This window comes from Blennius ocellaris (genome assembly GCF_963422515.1).
Source record: "Blennius ocellaris genome assembly, chromosome: 5".
NCBI lineage: Eukaryota > Metazoa > Chordata > Actinopteri > Blenniiformes > Blenniidae > Blennius > Blennius ocellaris.
The window spans coordinates 15,089,977-15,108,449 of NC_137654.1; the positions used below are offsets into that span (position 1 = coordinate 15,089,977).

At 47.2% G+C, this 18,473-nt stretch overlaps 1 protein-coding gene across 1 annotated transcript; it reads left to right on the top strand.

The window, feature by feature from the left end:
• The first annotated feature begins 272 nt into the window (after nucleotides 1-272).
• On the top strand, nucleotides 273-18,341 carry rimkla (ribosomal modification protein rimK-like family member A). Its single transcript, XM_080497094.1, has 6 exons — nucleotides 273-1,003; nucleotides 8,692-8,922; nucleotides 11,152-11,238; nucleotides 12,314-12,517; nucleotides 14,000-14,510; nucleotides 16,979-18,341. Exons 1-6 carry the CDS (start codon nucleotides 841-843, stop codon nucleotides 17,082-17,084), a joined length of 1,302 nt encoding a protein of 433 aa, XP_080353220.1. The 5' UTR covers nucleotides 273-840; the 3' UTR covers nucleotides 17,085-18,341.
• Nucleotides 18,342-18,473: the final 132 nt, after the last annotated feature.

Below are 18,473 nucleotides of genomic sequence, written 5' to 3' on the forward strand. Positions count from 1 at the left end.
CGCGCGCCCTCGCGGGAGCCCCGCCCTTTCACCCCGCTTGGCCCTCTCCTATTGGTCAGATGCGGCGGCGGCCCGCCCACATCTTCCGCATGTTCTCTCAGCAGGGAGGCAGATGACTGCCTGTGATTGGCCGACGCGGCGCAGCGCTTTTGGGTTTTTTTGGGACACGCCCCCGACAGTTTGTCGCGCACGGGGACGCGGCGAATGGAGTTGTAAACGAAGCGCGTGCACGTTTCAGCACCAATACCTCGTGGAGAGCAGCCAAAGGCGGCAGAGATTGCTCGTGTGTGTCGCTGTACTTTACTGTAACAAACCGAAGAGTTGGCGGTTTACATCGCTGTGATATTGGGACAACTCAACCGGCAGCTCGGAGTCGGCGAGCGGAAATACAAAGCGGCGCAGCTCTGAGCTTTGTTTGCCCCGACGGCAAGAGCTGCGCTTCGGCTGAAAGAAAACAAGTTTCTGCGCGTGAAGCAAACTCCGTTATTTTTTCATCCTCTGTGTCGATTTTTTTCCCCCCCTCGGTTTGGGTTCAACCATCTGCACCCCGGGAGGACTCGATGGCTGGAGGCGACGGGAAACAAAGGTGATAAAGAAGACTCTCGGTCCCAGCCGGCTCCGGTCCAGACAGCGGTTGAGTCGCGGCGCTTGTTTTTAGCCACATCACAGCCCCGCTCAGCTCGCTCTCCGCCGCGGCCGAGGTCTCCATTGTGTGAGCATCCCCCTGCCGCCCGACCCCCGAATCCCGCGCAGCCTGCCACTGCACACCTGCCGCCCCCACACGGATCTCCCCCCCTCTCTCCCTCCACCTCCACAACTTCTTCAATCCCCCAAAGAAAGATGTGTTCCCGGGTATGGTTCGTGACCGACCGGCGCATCAGCCAGGAGTACCCCCAAGTACAGATCCTCCGGGCGCTGAAGGAGCGCTGCGCCGACGAGGATGTGGAATTCCGCTCTCTCCTCATGGATCAGATCGTGTTGACGATCAGCGAGGGGCAGCTAGGCAAGTATCCCCCCCCCCCCCCCCTCCTATAACATTCCTCCTCTCCACCATCGATCAGCGTTTGCCCGGTCGTAAAACAGCGTGTGATAACGATGCCGTTTGGTTTATTTTTGGGATCGATCGCGCGTTACGCGCCTCCGGAGTTAATGGCTGGCGGTCATTGTCTGGTGTTGTGGAGCGGGGAGACGGGCTAGCCCGGTCTGCCTGCCTGCTAGCAAGGAAGCACAGCCGTGACCGCCTAACCCACTTTCCAGATAGACTTGCCTCCAGACTGAGGGGCGCGATGACGCTTCATTTAATTCCCCTCAATACGCTGCGACCCCCCCCCCCCCCCCCCCCCCCCCCCACCAAAAAAAAAAACACCAAAAAGAAATATGTGGGTAATCATACGTACATTTGAAACACAGTCGTATTGATATTACTCGTGCTTGTGAGGCTGTGTTTTCAGGTTTTGATGAGTCTCATAATGGAGGGAACATCTACATGATCAGTTACACTTTTCAGTTAAAAGCAATAATCTTTGTCTCACCAGAAGCTGCGAAGGGAAGCTAATATCTCGCATCTTGTGGCAGTACAATGTGTCTGTTTTCAGCTGATACATGTATAGAATGAACTCGATAGAAACCTAAAGTAACTCTTCATTTTGAGTTTGGTCTACTATTATGCATGCATGGCATTTTATCTGCCCTGCAAACATTGTGTTATGATCACATATTCTCAGTAATGACAGCCACAAAAAGTACCCGCCTAGACCGGTCTACAGCGCTCCGGTTCGCGTGTCATGACAGGAGTCTCCACCGCACAAAAAGTACCCGCCTAGACCGGTCTACACCGCTCCGGTTCGCGTGTCGCGACAGGAATGCAGTCTAAACCGCTCCAAAGGCGACCGCTTCTCCGCTACCCTGGAACGGGTCTGAGTTTGAGCTGCTGTCTGCTGATTGGTCAGTGATTTACTACACGCCCTCAATATTTTAATGTGCCGGCTGAATCCTCTGCTGTCAGTGTGGTCATCTGTGCACTGGTTGTTTTTATTTTCATTTTCTTTTCTTTGCTGCTCAACTTTAGTGTTTGTTGTGAAAGAGCGGACTTGAGGCAGGGGGAGACCGGGGCTCGGGACTTTGCAACGCGTTGGAGTTTTCTGTTTGCAGCATAGCGCTGGCCGTGGCGCTGATGCGCGTCCGGGACACCGGAGTCTGGAGCTTTCGTCTCCGGCGCTGACCGCGCTCCGGCAGCTCCGCTTTCCAGAGGCGGTCAGCGTTCTGTTCAGCCGCGGTCAGTGGCGCTTTATCGCGGGGACGGACCGCGGAAGCGATGAAAAGGAGCTCGGAGCCTCCGTGTTCCGGCGCTGTGCTGCCGGACCGCGATCAGCGCCGGAGTGGAGAACCTCCTGCGTTTGAGCAGAAAGCTTAGACTCCCGTGTCTGTGCCTCAGCCAACCGGGGGGAACGCTCCGGTCACTTGCCCCACACCCGAGCGCTCGAGTGCGGGGCACGTGGCCCCAAGTCGCCGGCAAGTGGCCGAGCGACTTGCTCTCTCACAACAAACACGGAAGTTGCAGCTCTCCGCTGCAAAAAATGACTGCTGCAAAAAGTAACTTTTTTTTTTTTCCCGCTGCAAAAAATAACAGTGCAAAGTGGAGAATTTAAACAACAACAGAGGATTCATAAGATCTACATCTGACGACTTTCTTTTCTGTTATAATGTCACATTTCTGCGGAGCTCATAAGCCCCGCCCACTTTTCACACGACCCAAAACTTCGGTCGGGGTTAGTGCTTCCGAACTGCTCCGTACCGCTCCGCTCCGTCCCGGCACTTGTGTGCGGTGGAGACGGGGCTTTAGGGAGCCTCGATGAAACGATGGTAACAGTATAAACTTCCAGCAAACGGACACACAAGGAATTCAACAGGGTGGTGGGAAGCGGGGCCAAGGCACACTATGAGGGGTGTGAAACTCTCAATTAACACACAAATGGTGTAGGCTGACATTGGCACAGGCTGGATTGGACTGGAAAGGAGGAGGGGGGAGGGGGGGGGGGGGTGATGAGGTTGAGGCTGGACTGCAAGTCCCTCTCCTCATGGCATACTGTTACCTCATACTGCCACACCATGCTGCTGAAGACTTTTTGTGAGTGTTCACATATTAGCAGGTTGCTATTTAAGCTTGAGACTTGTCAATTAGGACTTGACATATATTCCACAGTGCAGCACCATTAGATATGTGCAGACTGTACATGATTTGAGAAAGTCTCGCCAATCAGAACAGACTAATCTATTTAGCACAAGATGACAAAACATTGCCGGAAGCGCGGCTTAGTCGACCCAGTGTAGGTATGTGGGTGAACACCTGTCTAGACCTGTAGTTTAGGACAGCGCACATGAGCGGGGCAGTTAGCATGACCTGCAAATCCATGCTTGCCCTACAGTAAATGTCTTCTGGGCCAGGGCTTGACATCTCAGATTAACAGCCAGTGGACCAGATTGGCCACGCCATTGGCTTGCTGCACAGGAAGCCACAGAGCTCATACCTCATGGCTGGGGTCTTGAAAGTGCACACCGGCCTTGTGCTCGTAGCATTAAGTGCAAGTCTCCAGTCCAAAAAAAAACCTAAAGGGGATTTCACATACTGACCGCATCATCTTTATTAAAGTGGAGTTGGTTTCAATCTTGTAACATGCACATCCCTCCAGGCTATTTAAATGTTTCTGGGTTAGAACAAAGGAATGGAAAACGAGTTAGTACAAGTACAAAGGCGGACATAGAATGACTTAGGGAGGGAAAGGTTTGTACTGATTAAGAAATTAAATAAGGTATATTTTAACAGTTTCACTGTTTCTACATGCAACACACATAGTGTTTGACTGTCATGAGATCAGTAATCCCCTTGTGGTCACAGACCTCTCTGTTAAAATGTAATTCACAACAAATAGTGTAAGATGAATAATGCCAATCTTTATTAAGTGATTCAGTTTATAAGAAAATCACATGGGACATGTGTATAAATAAGCATCTTTAAAACCTGCATTTGTTTATCAATCACCTTTTAATAGTTAGAGAAAGATGCACACATATTTGTTTTGGCAAAGGTCACAATGCCTTCTAACAACTTAACAGCCTGCTATTTCAAGTGTTTTTCTCTCGTCTGTCTTTAAGTCTGGTTGAGGTCCACATTTTGCGCAGAAGTTAATGGGTTCAACGTGTCCCGAGGAGGAGGAGATCAATACGCGGTCTCACACATGCACATTGTTTCATTTTAATGGCAAATGATCCCCCCCGTCCTTGCATAAGACGGCTCAAGCCAGCATTCAGCAAGCTAGAGGCATTTCACATCTCATGACTGGGTGGATTTAAGCAGAGACCGGATATGAATTGATGCCCCAATCCTCCGTGATCCTCCTGTGTGCGACCAAACTCTTTTTTCTTTTTTTTTTACCCCACAGATGATAAATGTAACACTTGTGTGTTGCTGGAGGCTGAACATTGAGGCAGGTTGGGTGTCAGTTTATCGTCTCAGTGTGTGTGTCCGTTTCAACGGATATGCTACCCAGATGCTTTACTTTTGATGTCAACACTTTATTGGTTGTTTTTGGGGAGAAAACTTTGTTTTGGGGCGTGTGCTGCATATTTAATTTTAGCTGCCTTAATGATTCCTGCTGTTTGGTCGCTGCAATAAGTAACTTTCACATTGTTTTTGTTGCTTCACCACACTCCGCAAGTTATTTGCAGCAAGGTTTACCGGTTGAAGTACACACATGTTCGACAAGATATGCGTTACATGCAGTGTGCTGCCTTTTCGGGGCTTTAATAGATGTGCTCCTCCAGAAAAGCAGCTTGTTTGTCAATTAGCCAGCAGTATCTCATTTGCAGCTTCTCCCATGCAGCATGCAAAGGGTCAATTAGCATTTTATTGGTTTTGCTGACAAGGCTCCGAGTATTTGCCTTTTCCTGTAGATAGGATGGAAGCGTGCACGGCGCACAGCTTCACTTCATACATTGAGTTTTATAACTTTCGTCATTGCTAGTTTTGTCAGACATGCAGCATTAAGTTTGTACTTGCAATGCATGTCTATGCAAAACAGTTTTAAAAAATAATAATTTTTGTCTCAATATAAATTTATACGGCGTATAATTTCCATAAGGGCAGTGGTGAGAGAGAATAGTGCCTTCTCTATGATTACGGGAGTCTGAAGTCTTTCAACATACTTTCCAATGCTGGAAGATGTTTCTGATCGCTGTGGAAACTGTGGAGGGAATTAACTGCAGCCAATGACCACAAATCCTATAAACATTATTGAAGGTATGACGGTGCACCATCATCATCCTGTCCGATTTTCTTCTACCGCCATATCTCTGGCACATCCCGCAGGATGCATATTTTTGTCATGTGACAGCGAAAATAGCAGCAGCGTGATGTTTTGTTTGTTTCTGCCACCGAGACTGGTCAGAAAGTATTTCCTACATTGCATTAAGTCAAAATGTTAAATATAGCCATTTCGCGGGCGTCCGGGGGAGTGCAGGCAGACTCACCGCTGCACTCCTGTTACCAACACGTAAAATAGGTGTCATTAGTCACAGTAGTCAGCATTTTATTTAGCTTGAGTGACTGAATTCAGCAGGCCCAGTTCACGTGAATCCCTTGCTCAGCAAGGAAAAGAAACACCAGCACAACTGCTATAATTAGCATGAAGATTGTATGAAACCTCAAATATTCATCCGACGGATCTCAGACATAAGAACATGTGGATTTATCAGATTTTTATCACACTCTATGTGGATTGCTATACAAGTGTTTTTTGGATGCTGCCATTGGACACAAAACACATCTTCCGTATAAAAGAGATGGGCGTACAGTAGTCGTTAGGTGCCCTTGTATTAAAGAGACAATGGCTTTTTACGGTCTGTCACATTGCACATGAGATCATCTCAGTGTTATTGCTCCACCTTCAGAGAAACATTTTAATTTTCAAGACATTTTTTGAGATGGAAGTTTCAGAATTCAGTGTTTAAGCACTCCCCTGCCCTAAATCCACGATATAAATGATGTCGCTGTTCCTCTGAGTGAGTGCTGTATGGATTTGTGTCCTCTAATCTGAATATATCCCGGTGACACTGCACATGCTTCTCTTGCCAAATGTTGATCTTCTGATATGTCTTGTCAGCCTCAAACGGCTCAGAGTGGCAATGTTCCTCTTTCACTGCACGACTGCTCAAAACACAAGAGGTTGTTTCTTCTCCTGCCTGGCCTTGCAGTGGCCTTTTGTAATGGATGTTTTTGTCTGAAGTGTTTTAGGGATGAGAGATATAGAAATAAGCAATGAAAGAGGGTTGTGGGTTAAAGTGCTTCCCGGTCACACTGATGTATACAGGACATCCAGTTCTACAGTGAGACTGCAGTCAGGGTTGGCAGGTTCCGCCAGCCAAACACTGGCACAGCGTTTTGTCGCCTTGCTTTGTGACATTGCAATGGCATGCTTACAAAGCTTGTTAGCATTGTCAGGCAGATTAATAATGGCACTCACTTATACAATGCCTTCAACCGTGAAAATATCGCAAAGACCAAGGAAGGAGTCAGGAGGAACTCTAAACAGGACTTGACCACAGTAATTCAACCTTTACAAACCTAATGCTGCAGTCATTATAAACCAGAATGATCAGGATTTCTGAAAGCTGTTGCAGTGGTCACATGACAGGCGGCGCGGCGCACACGGACGCTCACGCAGATGAATAGGACTGATTCATGCGGCTGCCTCATTGGTGTCTGTTTGGTTCCCCCTGGAGATCGGAGACGGGGACTGTGAACACTGTCTGTCAAAAGCCATGAGACCACCTCCCCTGACACTTCCCACTGTAACACCACTCACTGTGCTCTCGCTGGCTGCACAATCACAGCAGTGTGTGAAGAGTGCTGAATAGGGTTGGAGAGACAGTGAATCCTCCTGCTTCTGTACTGAGGCTGTGAGGAAGAGGAGGAGGAGGAGGTGGAGGAGGAGGAGAAAAAAGGGTGGGGCCTCTTTGCAGCTTCATACTCTTATTTTCATCCGCCACGTTTCCTCTGCGGTCGCTACAAGACATTGCTGACCTTTTCTGCCGCCTTTTACATGTCGGCCGTACTTTACCTGTCCGTGCACACAATGACCCAGAAAGCCTTGGACGGCGCATCAACCGGGGGCCCTCATGCGCAGCACATCTGCTGGCGGTCGGACATCTCTCTGTTGTAATAACATATGCAGCAAGCTTCAGGCTTCTCTTGACCTGCGATGATCCCAGACGGTGCCGCTGCCACCGCTGTGAGGCTGCGCGATCTAAGATGGCCGAAATCCCTGCCACGGTGGAGGTGAAGTGCTGTGCCAGCGACAAATACGTCTCCTCCCTTGTTTTTCAGTACAAAGAGTACATGTGACACCCGTGCATGTAAGCGCTGGGGTTTTGTCGTCACTTAATCTGTTCATCCCGATGAGCTGTCGCGTCGCGGGCTCGGAAATCTCACAATCTGCCTCTATTTCTTCCGCTCAGACGTGCTGACAAAGTATCACCGGCCACAAGTGAAAAGGCTGCCCAACTGTTGGCTCACGGCTCGTAAATGTGCCATCTGTATCGATCTAATCTCAAGAAAATGGTTTCGCCTGCTTCAAAATCGTCGTTCGTCCCGGAGATGCATGCACCTGATAAACACCGGACTTGGGTGATGTCAGGCGGGACTGTGTGTGTGCTTGTTATTTACCCAGTCAGAGATCCTCACCTCACGTCTCAAGTCATCAACAAACAGAAAATTGAAAGTCGGATATTTGTTGCTACACCTTTCAACAAACATGTGCCGTTTTAATAAGCCCTGCTTTTAGTTTTTATTAGCTCTGTGTGTCTATTGTTAAAGTGGTGAAGCACAGTGAGTACAAACTGAAAGAGCTTTTCTCTACAGGCCAATAAGAGCTGTATAACCTTCAGTTTTCATCGTGCCTACGTCACACTTCTCCTTTTTTGATACTTTGTTTTCTCCTTTGCTTCCTTGTACCAATGCTGCTTCAAGCGTGATCAGATGGATTCGTATTTGACATTGAATTATTTCAGCAATGTTTTTAATGCAAATGATATTCATATCGGCGGCATAGTCTGTATTAGAAGTCAGTTGATAGGAATGTCTCATGTGTGGAGGTAAAGATGCCCTTTATCATCTGGAATAATAGTTTTATGAAATGGCGGGAACAGATAAAAGCTCAAGCGATACATTTTATCTGTTAACAGTGGTATTTACAAATTCTTCTCTCAATTGTGACTATGTAGTTTGAGTAAAGTTCCTCGCAGGAGAAAAACACAGTACGTGGCGGCGGTGCAAGGGGAGCATGGCAGATGTAAATATTCATATCAGCAGGCACGGTTTGTTCCAACTTCTCGACTCAACAACATCGGCCCTGCAGCTGGCTCCCTCTTCCTGGCGCTGCAGGCCAGCCGACTACTGGAGCCGTGTCCGCAGTCTCCATCACAGGACTAAACTTTTCCACCGGTAGCGGATGGCTTCCAGATCATGGCCGAGCAGCCTGAAAGTGTTTCCAGGCTTTAAATATGACGTTGTAGGATGTTAATGGAAGCAGTAAACAATGGTGCGACGCAAGGGAGGACACAGCAGTTCATGTCTAATCCTGATCATTCTCCCACCTCTCCATCCACTCCCCTTGTCTTTGTTTGTCATCCCGGCAGGACTCCGAGTGGAGCAGGAGCTGGTGACGTCTTACCCGCAGGTGGTGGTCGTGCGGGTGCCCACGCCTTGGGTGCAGTCAGACAGCGACATCACTGTGCTGCGCCACCTGGAAAAGATGGGCTGTCGACTCATCAACCGGCCTCAGGCCATACTCAACTGCGTCAACAAGTTCTGGACCTTTCAGGAACTGGCCGGCCACGGGGTGCCTCTCCCCGACACCTTCTCCTACGGTAAGGCAGGGATCCGCTTTTAGTCCTCCCGCATCACTGTGTCCCGTCGGTAATAGTCCGGCGAGTTCAGCGGCGGACGCAGTCTGACTCCTGCAAGATGATGTGGAGTTGGAAATGCGTGGAGGAGTAACGGAACCTAATGTTTAATGCAAAACAAAGCTTTCCAGCTTTCCTGCTCGTCGACCCCGGGGTCTTAATGTGTCGGCTCCCATGAAGTGCAGAGAGCAATCAGCCACGCGTTTCACCTGTTACTATTTCCAGCTGCTCCCAGAGCCACTTCCACTTCTCTCACCTACATTAGAGCAGGAGCACCACCCGTCACCACGTGCACATTCTCACTGTGCTCGTCCCGTTTGCCTCATTAGGCTGTGTGCACACAGCACAGTGGAGTGTGTCAGTGGCTGGGCGGTGGAGACAGGAAGCAGCATTTCTATTCACTTGGCGGTGTTTTTAGAGACATATTGTCTAGTTACATTCGTATATTGTATTGAAACGAAGTGAAACAAAGTTGACAGGCCACGCAGTAGTATAGTAGTTTGGATCAGGGCAAAAACATTTCAGGATTCACTGGTGACTTTAAGTTGAGCAGGAATGTGAGCCTGTGGCCGTCTGTTTGTCCTGTGATGGACTTGAGGAATGTCCAGGGTGGAACCTGCCTTCACACTCCGACACCTAAGATGGATTAAGCGATATGGAAGATGGATGAAAGTGAGTGAAAGTAGAAAACAGATGTGAACATCATCTAAGCATCGATGCATCCATCCATTATGCCATTTCAGTCCCAGTTGAAGTCCAGGTTGGTCTTTCTCACTATGAAGGGAGACTGCTAACCACTACTGTGCAGCCTGTGTCAATTCAGTTTCGCTTCATTCAACTGAAATATCCAAATGTAACTAACCTGAACCGGCATATCAAAGACGTGACGGTACTGACCACCTGCACACCGTGCAGCCGTAAAGCCGTTGTTTTTCGAACATTTCAATCACATTAGTTGCATTACAGGCTTTAGTAAACATGTGCGCGTATAAAACTGATTAATAAGCCCTGAGTCAGACGTCCACGTCTCCACTGTAAATTGCTCCAAAACAGGGCCAGCGTCTGGACGACCTCGCCACCAAACCAGTGCTCGTCATAATGTTCACACTGCCTCCGACACTGTCGGTTTCATATCCTATGGTTTAAAAACACGGAACGACCGCCAGAAGATAAAACCATGACTGATGTTTGTCTTTGTTGTACTTTGTTGATGTTATGAATCACTACAAAAAGCTGACAACCAGTGACACCCCCCCCCCACCCCCCCCCCCCCCCCCCCCTCCAAATAAAACCCCAGACTGCTGTATTGTTTCAGAGGAGAGAAAGAGAAGGATACAGATAGTGAAAGAAATAAAGGGGGAGGAGGGGGATGTTTGGCCTACATTCCTCCCTCCTCTCTACACAGGCCCTGCATACAGAGCAGCTGGAGAGCTTATGTAACATCCCCCCCCCACCCCAGCGAAAGACCCCACCCCATGCCCCCTCATGATTTTTCAAAATAAGAGATGCCACTGCCAGCGTTGCCCGGGCTGATGCAACTTATGACTGGGTTTGAACCACATTTCATCTGGTGTCTGCTCCCTCTCCCCCTCCTCTGCCTCTTTTCTTCCCCCTTCTCACTGAAAACACATGTGAGCTGGTGCATCTGGAAAAAGCCATGTGACAGGGTCACTCACATCTGTTCCCTTGAAAGAATGCCAGATAAGAACAGACAGGAAGACAAAGAAAGAGAGGGAGAGAGAGAGAGAGAGAGAGAGAGAGAGAGAGAGAGAGAGAGACTGTAACAAGGAAGTGGACTTATATCAACACCTCTTTTTTTTTTTTTTTTTCAATATTTCTTTTACACATTTTCTGATCACCTCAGATGAGGCCGAGAAAGCCGAAGCACATCTGTTGCTACGATGCTGCCGTTATAAATCAGCATCAGATATGGTCAGCTGCCTCACATTAATGCATCGTTCAGTGACTCCACTGTTCCGATCTCATGAATCAAGCGCCAAGTATAAGCTGAGGACACCCCTCCTGCAGCCTCGCTGTTTTGAGTCGCTTCTGTTTCCATAGCGACAGGCCACATTCCCTCTCCCCCGCCCTGCTACGCCGCCCGTAATGTGTGAACCATGCTATCAAAACAAGGACGGCGTTTAATATTCTGTACTGTGTGTGTGTGCGTGTGTGCGTATGGGCGTTTCCCAGGAGGACACGACAACTTCCGGAAGATGATTGACGAGGCGGAGCCGCTGGGCTACCCGGTGGTGGTGAAAAACGCACGTGGCCACAGAGGTGATGCACTCCTCTCACTGTCACTTGCGATGTTCTCCCCCCCCCCCTTCGCCACACCTCAAATTTATGCACACCCCGAGCCCACTGATGAGATTCCAGTCCACCCTTATATGAAATTCATTAACAGAGTGTTAAATGATTAGGACTGCTTCTGCTGCTGCTGCCAACTCGAAATAGAAGCTTGTGGTGAGGTTGCGTGAGCAGAAGATTAACCTCGGTGTCTGCTGACCCATTAGCTCGTTCCTATTCATAGCTATGGACACTTGGCGGGCTCTACCATTGTGCGAAGAGGTAACAATGCTTCCTGCAATGCCACCAAATCACATTGTTAGAGGAAGAGGCCGTTGGTCAACCACTAACTTGACCCTGTTTTGGGGAGTTTGGTGTCTCGGGTTGCTTTCAGTCTCTGTGGTTGACCGTTGACACCGGCTGAAGTCCAGCTCGCCGTCCTTCTCAGCGCAGGCCTGTGGACGGATACAAAAGAGGGTTTCAAATTGCTATCAATTATGGAGTATATCCTCGATCCAAAATTTTAATTCAATGCTCCTTTGATAGATATGCACATAATCTCTTCTTTCAATTCTCTAAAACCATCCAGGAAGGCGCACGTGTCTCACTAAGTCACAGGGCCCGGTTTTGTTTTTGATTTTCTCGTGTTGCGTCATAGCGCCTCTGTTTCTTTGTTTGCCATCTCCATAATGTCACCGACGATGCGCACGGACACGCCGTGGTCACGCGGCGTTTCCTGGAACAGGGGTCGGAGGTCTCAGCAACAAGGAGACGGAGCCGGGCGGTGCTAATTAAAACAGGCGTCTTCTATCCTGTGTGAGAAGCAGTTGCGTGGCTGCTAAGAGCACAGCCCTGTCCATTATATGAGAAATGGGAACTGGCACGAGACGGGGTCAGCAGAAGACACCACTCATCAGCAAAAAACTTTTTAAGGAAGTCATCCGAAAGGAGGTCAAATTGCACGAGCAAGCATCTTTGTCTGAATGTTGATGGAGGAGTGTCACCGCAGTGTAACGGCCCCGGCTCGTCTCTCAACGTTTCCCCCCCATCTCTTGTTTTCTTCTAGGCAAGGCTGTGTTCCTGGCAAGGGACAAGCACCACCTGACGGACCTGTGCCACCTCATCCGCCATGACACCCCCTACCTTTTCCAGGAGTATGTCAAGGAGTCTCACGGCCGCGATGTGCGTGTGGTCCTGGTGGGCGGCCGTGTCATCGGCTCCATGCTGCGCTGCTCCACGGACGGCCGCATGCAGAGCAACTGCTCGCTGGGTAGGCACGATGACAATGGTCTCACACACACACACACACACACACACACACACACACACACACACACACACACACACACTCATATACACAACTGTCCTGCTCACAGCAGACACATGAAAGCAGGTTTTCTTTTCCACGGTCATGTGGTCAAATCGTGTCACTTCCTCTGCTCTGCTGCAATTACATGTGAAAACTATTTGAATCCTTTTGTATGTTTGTTATACATAGTGTCTGTCTGTTTGTTTTTTTTAAGAGATTATCAGGTCTATGGCCTGAATGAGTGAGGCCCGACACAGACAAAAGCAGATACTTTTGGTACAGTATTGAATTGCTGAAGTAAAACCTCAAATATTTGATGATGCCACCCAACTGAAACGCCTCATGTGTCGCACTGACTTTTGTTCTTGCGAACCTCAAACGCAGCTGCCAGTAATTTACTCTGAAGTCATTGGATTTACAGTGTTTCATGTTCCAACACTCATATTTTGCAGTTTGAATTTTAATTATGAAAACACTTTTGCTCACATAAACAACATTGTGTTTTACGCCTCATTTAATGAGATGCACTGTGCATGTAAAACTCGCAAACGTCAACATTTTCAAACTTGTACCCAAAAGTAATATTTAAGGTTTTTATCTGCAAACAGCTCATTATATCGTACAGCACCAGTGGGAAAGAAACATCTTTTACAAATGAATGTAAGTTGGTGTTCAGTGTAACTTTTAATTTACTCGAGACTTATTTCAACAGTAAGATTTACCAAAAAGAAAGCACACTCAAAAGATTTTACCTTCTCACAAAGGTCACGACATTTACAAAGCAACTCCAGCTGATTGTATTTTTCCAAACATTGCTTCTTTTTTTCCCTGTCTTTTGGGGTGTTGGCCTGGAGCTCAGTTATTTGGTGGTTGTAAGCAGGGAAAACTGGAACATTACTGCTGTTTTCCCACCGAAATGGACTCATGATTACTGCCTGTTAACAAAGGTCGGGCCGGCCTGTTGTTTGAATTTTTCTCCAACAAACGGACCACGTGTCCGCAGTCGTTGGAAAACCGTAATCATTCTTCAACATGAACACTGAATCTTTGTAAGCTTGTGGTCAAGCATCTGCTTCGCAAGCTCGTCGAGCGAAACTGAAAAACCAACAAGCGCGACCTTAGTATCACCTCAAGAGATCCGGAGGCACAGCTCTACCGCTGATGAGACTGATTTTCAGTGTCAGAGCATGAACAGTTTTACCGGAGCTAAGCTGTAATGCACCGTGACATATTTGGGACATCAGTCATCAGATTATTTAGTGTTTACGTAACAGTTCACGTCGATGTTTTTACTCACTCCCGGCAGATTTGATAAAGTGCTTTTGATCATTTTGAATTAGGAATTTAGTCAGTGTTCCACATGACTTTTTATATCTTTTCTGCTCGGGTTCGTTGTTGATGCTGGTTTTCACCGGCTGGTTCCATGTGTGTCTGGCTCGTCAGGTGGCGTCGGGATGATGTGCCCATTGAGCGAGCAGGGCAAGCAGCTGGCCATCGAGGTGTCGAACATCCTGGGCATGGACGTGTGCGGCATCGACCTGCTGCAGCTGAACGACGGCTCGTTCGTGGTGTGCGAGGCCAACGCCAACGTGGGCTTCATCGCCTTCGACCAGGCCTGTGGCATGGACGTGGCTGGCATCGTCGCCGACTACGCCCTGTCGATGCTCCCGAGCCGCCTCACCCGCAAGATGTCCCTGCTGTCCGTCGTGTCGAGCACCAGCGAGACCAGCAGCGAGCCCGAGGTGTGCGCCGTGCCGGCCGGCGGCGGCTCGCTGCCCGAGGCCGTGTGCAACATGAGCGTGGGCTCCACTTCCAGCGAGAGCGACCCGGAGCTGGCCGAGCCCTCCCAGTCGTCCTCGCCGCGCCAGTCCACGCCCCCCGCCCTCCCCGACCTGCCCGATCCAGTTTACAACTTCAACACCCTCCTCGCCAACGAGATCAAGCTATTGACTGAGTGAGATTGAAGCGACGCCCCCGCACGCGCAAAACAACACAAACGCTTATTAAAACACTCGCACACACACACACAGATGTACAGATGGCAATGAACATTCCTCTCAAACCACACATATCAGTCCAAAAACGACTAAAACATGACGCTAGTGGCAAAACATGAGCAGAGATAAACAGCACACACTAACACAAGCACGGACACCAAAACATTAGCCTTCTCCTACTCCAAAAAACACACACACACAAAAAAAAAACGGTCTGAGGCTGCTCCCCTGACTCTTCTCTCTAAGAAACTCTATTCCTAAACTACAATTTCCACTACTTAGCAAACAAACTTAACAAACACTGCAGCATGATGGCAAGAGTGGAATACTTTACATGAAATATCTTCTAGTACGGCCTCTCACTAATTTGTATTTTCTATATTTGAGTAGGTGAAGGAGTCCTATGAGTACATACAATGGCAATATTATTTAAAAAGAAGAGGGGGGGGGGGGGGGGGGGGAAGCTTTTTGAGGTGTTGTCTGTGTGTCGTCACAGAAAAGATCATCTTTTCAGACGTTGGCGGAGTCTTTTCAAGGGAGAGGAATACATCCTCGTGCTGGGCACATTTTACTGTCAGTTTCGATGTAGCAGGCGAGAGAGCAGGATGGAGACGGTCCTGGAGCAAACTGGGGATGTACACATTTTCTGTCAAGACTACAGCTTTCCATAACGCGCACGACCAGTAACAAATCGGATTGTCACCGCATATTAACTAAAGTCCGATGTTTAAAAAAAAAAAAAAAAAAATCTCCCATCTGTTCAGCTGTAGCGAGACCTGGAGCCTGACATCGTGTCACGATGAATTACTTCTCACGCACAGCCCAGAATATTACCCATAATGACCTAGCATCATCCTGATTGTGAGTCTTTGTCTTTAAATTCATCACTGTACGCGAAGCAAAACCGACTGGCGAGCAAACCGCTGGGTCACGGAAATACCAAGTCGCCATTTTGTTTCAGAGGCACAGCCTCAATTCTCAAATCAATTCATCATTTGATCTCATCCTCCTTCCCTCGATATGTTTCATTAGCCTTACCAGCAGCAGAGGCAGCGGCAGCTGCAGCTGCAGCTGCTTTAAAAAAAAAAAAAAAAAAAGAACAAAAAAAAAACTCCATTAAATGCCTGGCACTTTATGATAAACAGATGCATTTTTGTTTCTCGCTCAGCTGACACACTTAGGAAAGACGAGGCCGAGTGTGGAAGGTGTGTGCGCACCTGCAAGCAAAAAAAAAAAGATTAAGAAATGAAAAAAAAAAAAAAAAAAAATTACCTCAAAACAGTGACTTCTCACTGCCATAGGATCACACAGACATTCAGACATACAGTACATATCAGCCCGGGTCGCCATGGCACGCCGGGTGTTCCTTCCCTTTATGTGTAGAAACTAACTAAAAAGGTAGTTGTGTATTTTTCTTTCCTTTTTAGTTTTTTATGTAAATATTTAGGTAGCAAATGACCTTCTCGGCATTCTGGTGTCCGGCGGGTGAAACTGGAACGGCCGAATTAACTGCCAACGAGGACATTTTCATAAGCTATTGTGGACAAACTAGTTTGTACAGACCTGCAATATCAAAAAGAAACCTTGAGACTGAAATTTGGTGCTAACACTTTCTGGATTTGGCTAGATGTGATTGTTTTTTTGGGTTTTTTTTTTCAGTCAGACTATTTGTTGGATTTACTTTTATAGTGTTTGTGTTGAGAAAATGCAGAATCCATATCCACAAATACGTTGGCAAGATGTACAAACTCTATTTTTACAGTCTTCTAAAATGGAATGTCACTTTTTCTTTCTTTTTAAAGGAGAAAGAAAAACAAAAATCCAGGGATTTCAGCAGCCTTGTTTACAGTTTTAGTTGCGTTTTGGATTTACCTCCTGTGCGCCATCTGAAATGAAATACCATTAGTCGTAGGCATCACGAGGTTATCCGCCAGTCATGGAAAGATTTTTACAGCTCTGATCAAAAGCACAAATGTAAAACTGGAAATTGTTCCACGTAGTGACAGCCATGTTGTTGTTTTTTTGTTTTCTTTTCTTCTTTTTTTAGGCTTGTAACCCATTCTGTTGAACACAACTCAGGGAAGCAGCCTGGATCTCAGTCCTGACCCCCTCCAAGCTGGAGACAAACCCCAAAACACAACACATACCTACAAGCAAACATCAAAATACACACAAACAACATTGAAAAAAAGGTTGTAAACTACAGTATGAGACAATGTGGTGTATACCATGGTTAACATGCACTTTTTTTCCTTGCTTGTTTTTTTTTTTTTTTTTTTTTTTTTTTATTGTTCCTTGTTCTTTTCCTAATTTATGGTATTTTCAAAGAGGAAAGTGGGTTTTGTGCACTAATATTGTCTCAATAAAGTGTAACCGCTGTGAAGCTTGATTTAATTTTCCTGTTTTGTGCGCCGGCTTCACGAAGCGTCTCCCAGGCGAACCAGGTGAAGGGTGCCAAATCTAAGCTCCACCAGACGGGACGAAAAGGCAGATTTCAGTCTGCCGTCAAGTTGCCACAGTGGCTCCGCTGAGGGAGTAACACCATTTACAGTACTGTGATCTTGTCTGGTGTCTGTAGAGCCAAAAGTATGTAACAGGCAAACTGTGAAGTTTCACCGAAATGCAAACGCTGGTGGAGTCCATCAAGTCAATGTCCTGACAAACTCCAGCTGGTAGTTCCATCTTTAACAGAAAAGAAAAACTCCCCCACCTTTGTATCGAAACCGGCGTCGTCCCACCATGTGTACATACGTGTAAAGTAACAATCACATATCTTCTCCGGACGTGTACTGCCAGCCACGGGAACAAGTGAAATGTTGATTTCTCTCCTCTCGCCTGTGTTTTTAAATCATCCATAATGATGCCGACAGAGCACATCCAGCCATCGACGGTTCACCTCGCAGTGGCCGAACAAACTTTCTGAATGCCTTTAGTTTGTCTGGTTTGAGGTTTACAGCTGCACTCAGCGTCCCAGTTCCGGCACATTGCGGCCGCGATGCAGTGGACGTAAGGCAACGGGGGATACCACGTACGAGGGAGGTCTTGCTGACCTGTGTGATGCTCGGCCAGCCTAGAACAAATATGTGTAGGGACCTCTGGATGCGTTTAACAGCAGAGCACAAGGTTACTATTTAAATCCAAACTGCTGCTACTGTATATCTGGGTCAAAAACTAAAAAGGGAATATAAGCAAATCCAAGTGTTTCCATGTTTTGCTGCCTCTCAACACGTCAAAAAAAAAAGAAAAAAGAGAGAATCTGAATGCCAAATAAAAACACATTTCATTGTACACTACAATACAAATAACGCGAGTAGTGAGATGATTTAAAAAAAAGGATTGTTTTGATATGAAGAATAAATGTTTTAGAACTGTATATATGATGTAAGATTCGACAGCAGCGATCAGGTTCATTTTATGTCCGCTTTAAAACGAGCGTGACGCCTGCTGAAAGGTTTACAATATTCTTTTATTTCCCGGAGGAAAATGCAATGTATTTGCTTTAGTGAAATGATGCAACTCATGTTATGAAGATGTGGGAAATCTCAACTTATATCTGCGTACAATGAATTGTTGGCGGTGTTCTCGATGAAAGGTACGAGATGAGCGAACAACATTGCATGGCAAAGGTTTTAACAGATGCCCTTTGACAATTCTTGTTCTGTATCATTCTGACAGTGTTGGGGGGTGAAAAATGGATCGCAAAATCATGTAATTCACAAATGTGCAAAATGATGTAAATACATATTCCTCTTTTTTTTTTTTTTTTTTTTTTTTTAGATTAAAATAAAGACGAATCATTATTCAAAACCAGTGGAATGTGTTCCTTCCTCCCTGTACTGCACCAACAATAGCTCAACACGTGCTACTCATTACAAGCGAGTTTATTGCGACTGTAAGGACATGGCAAGCTGTTTTCTTGG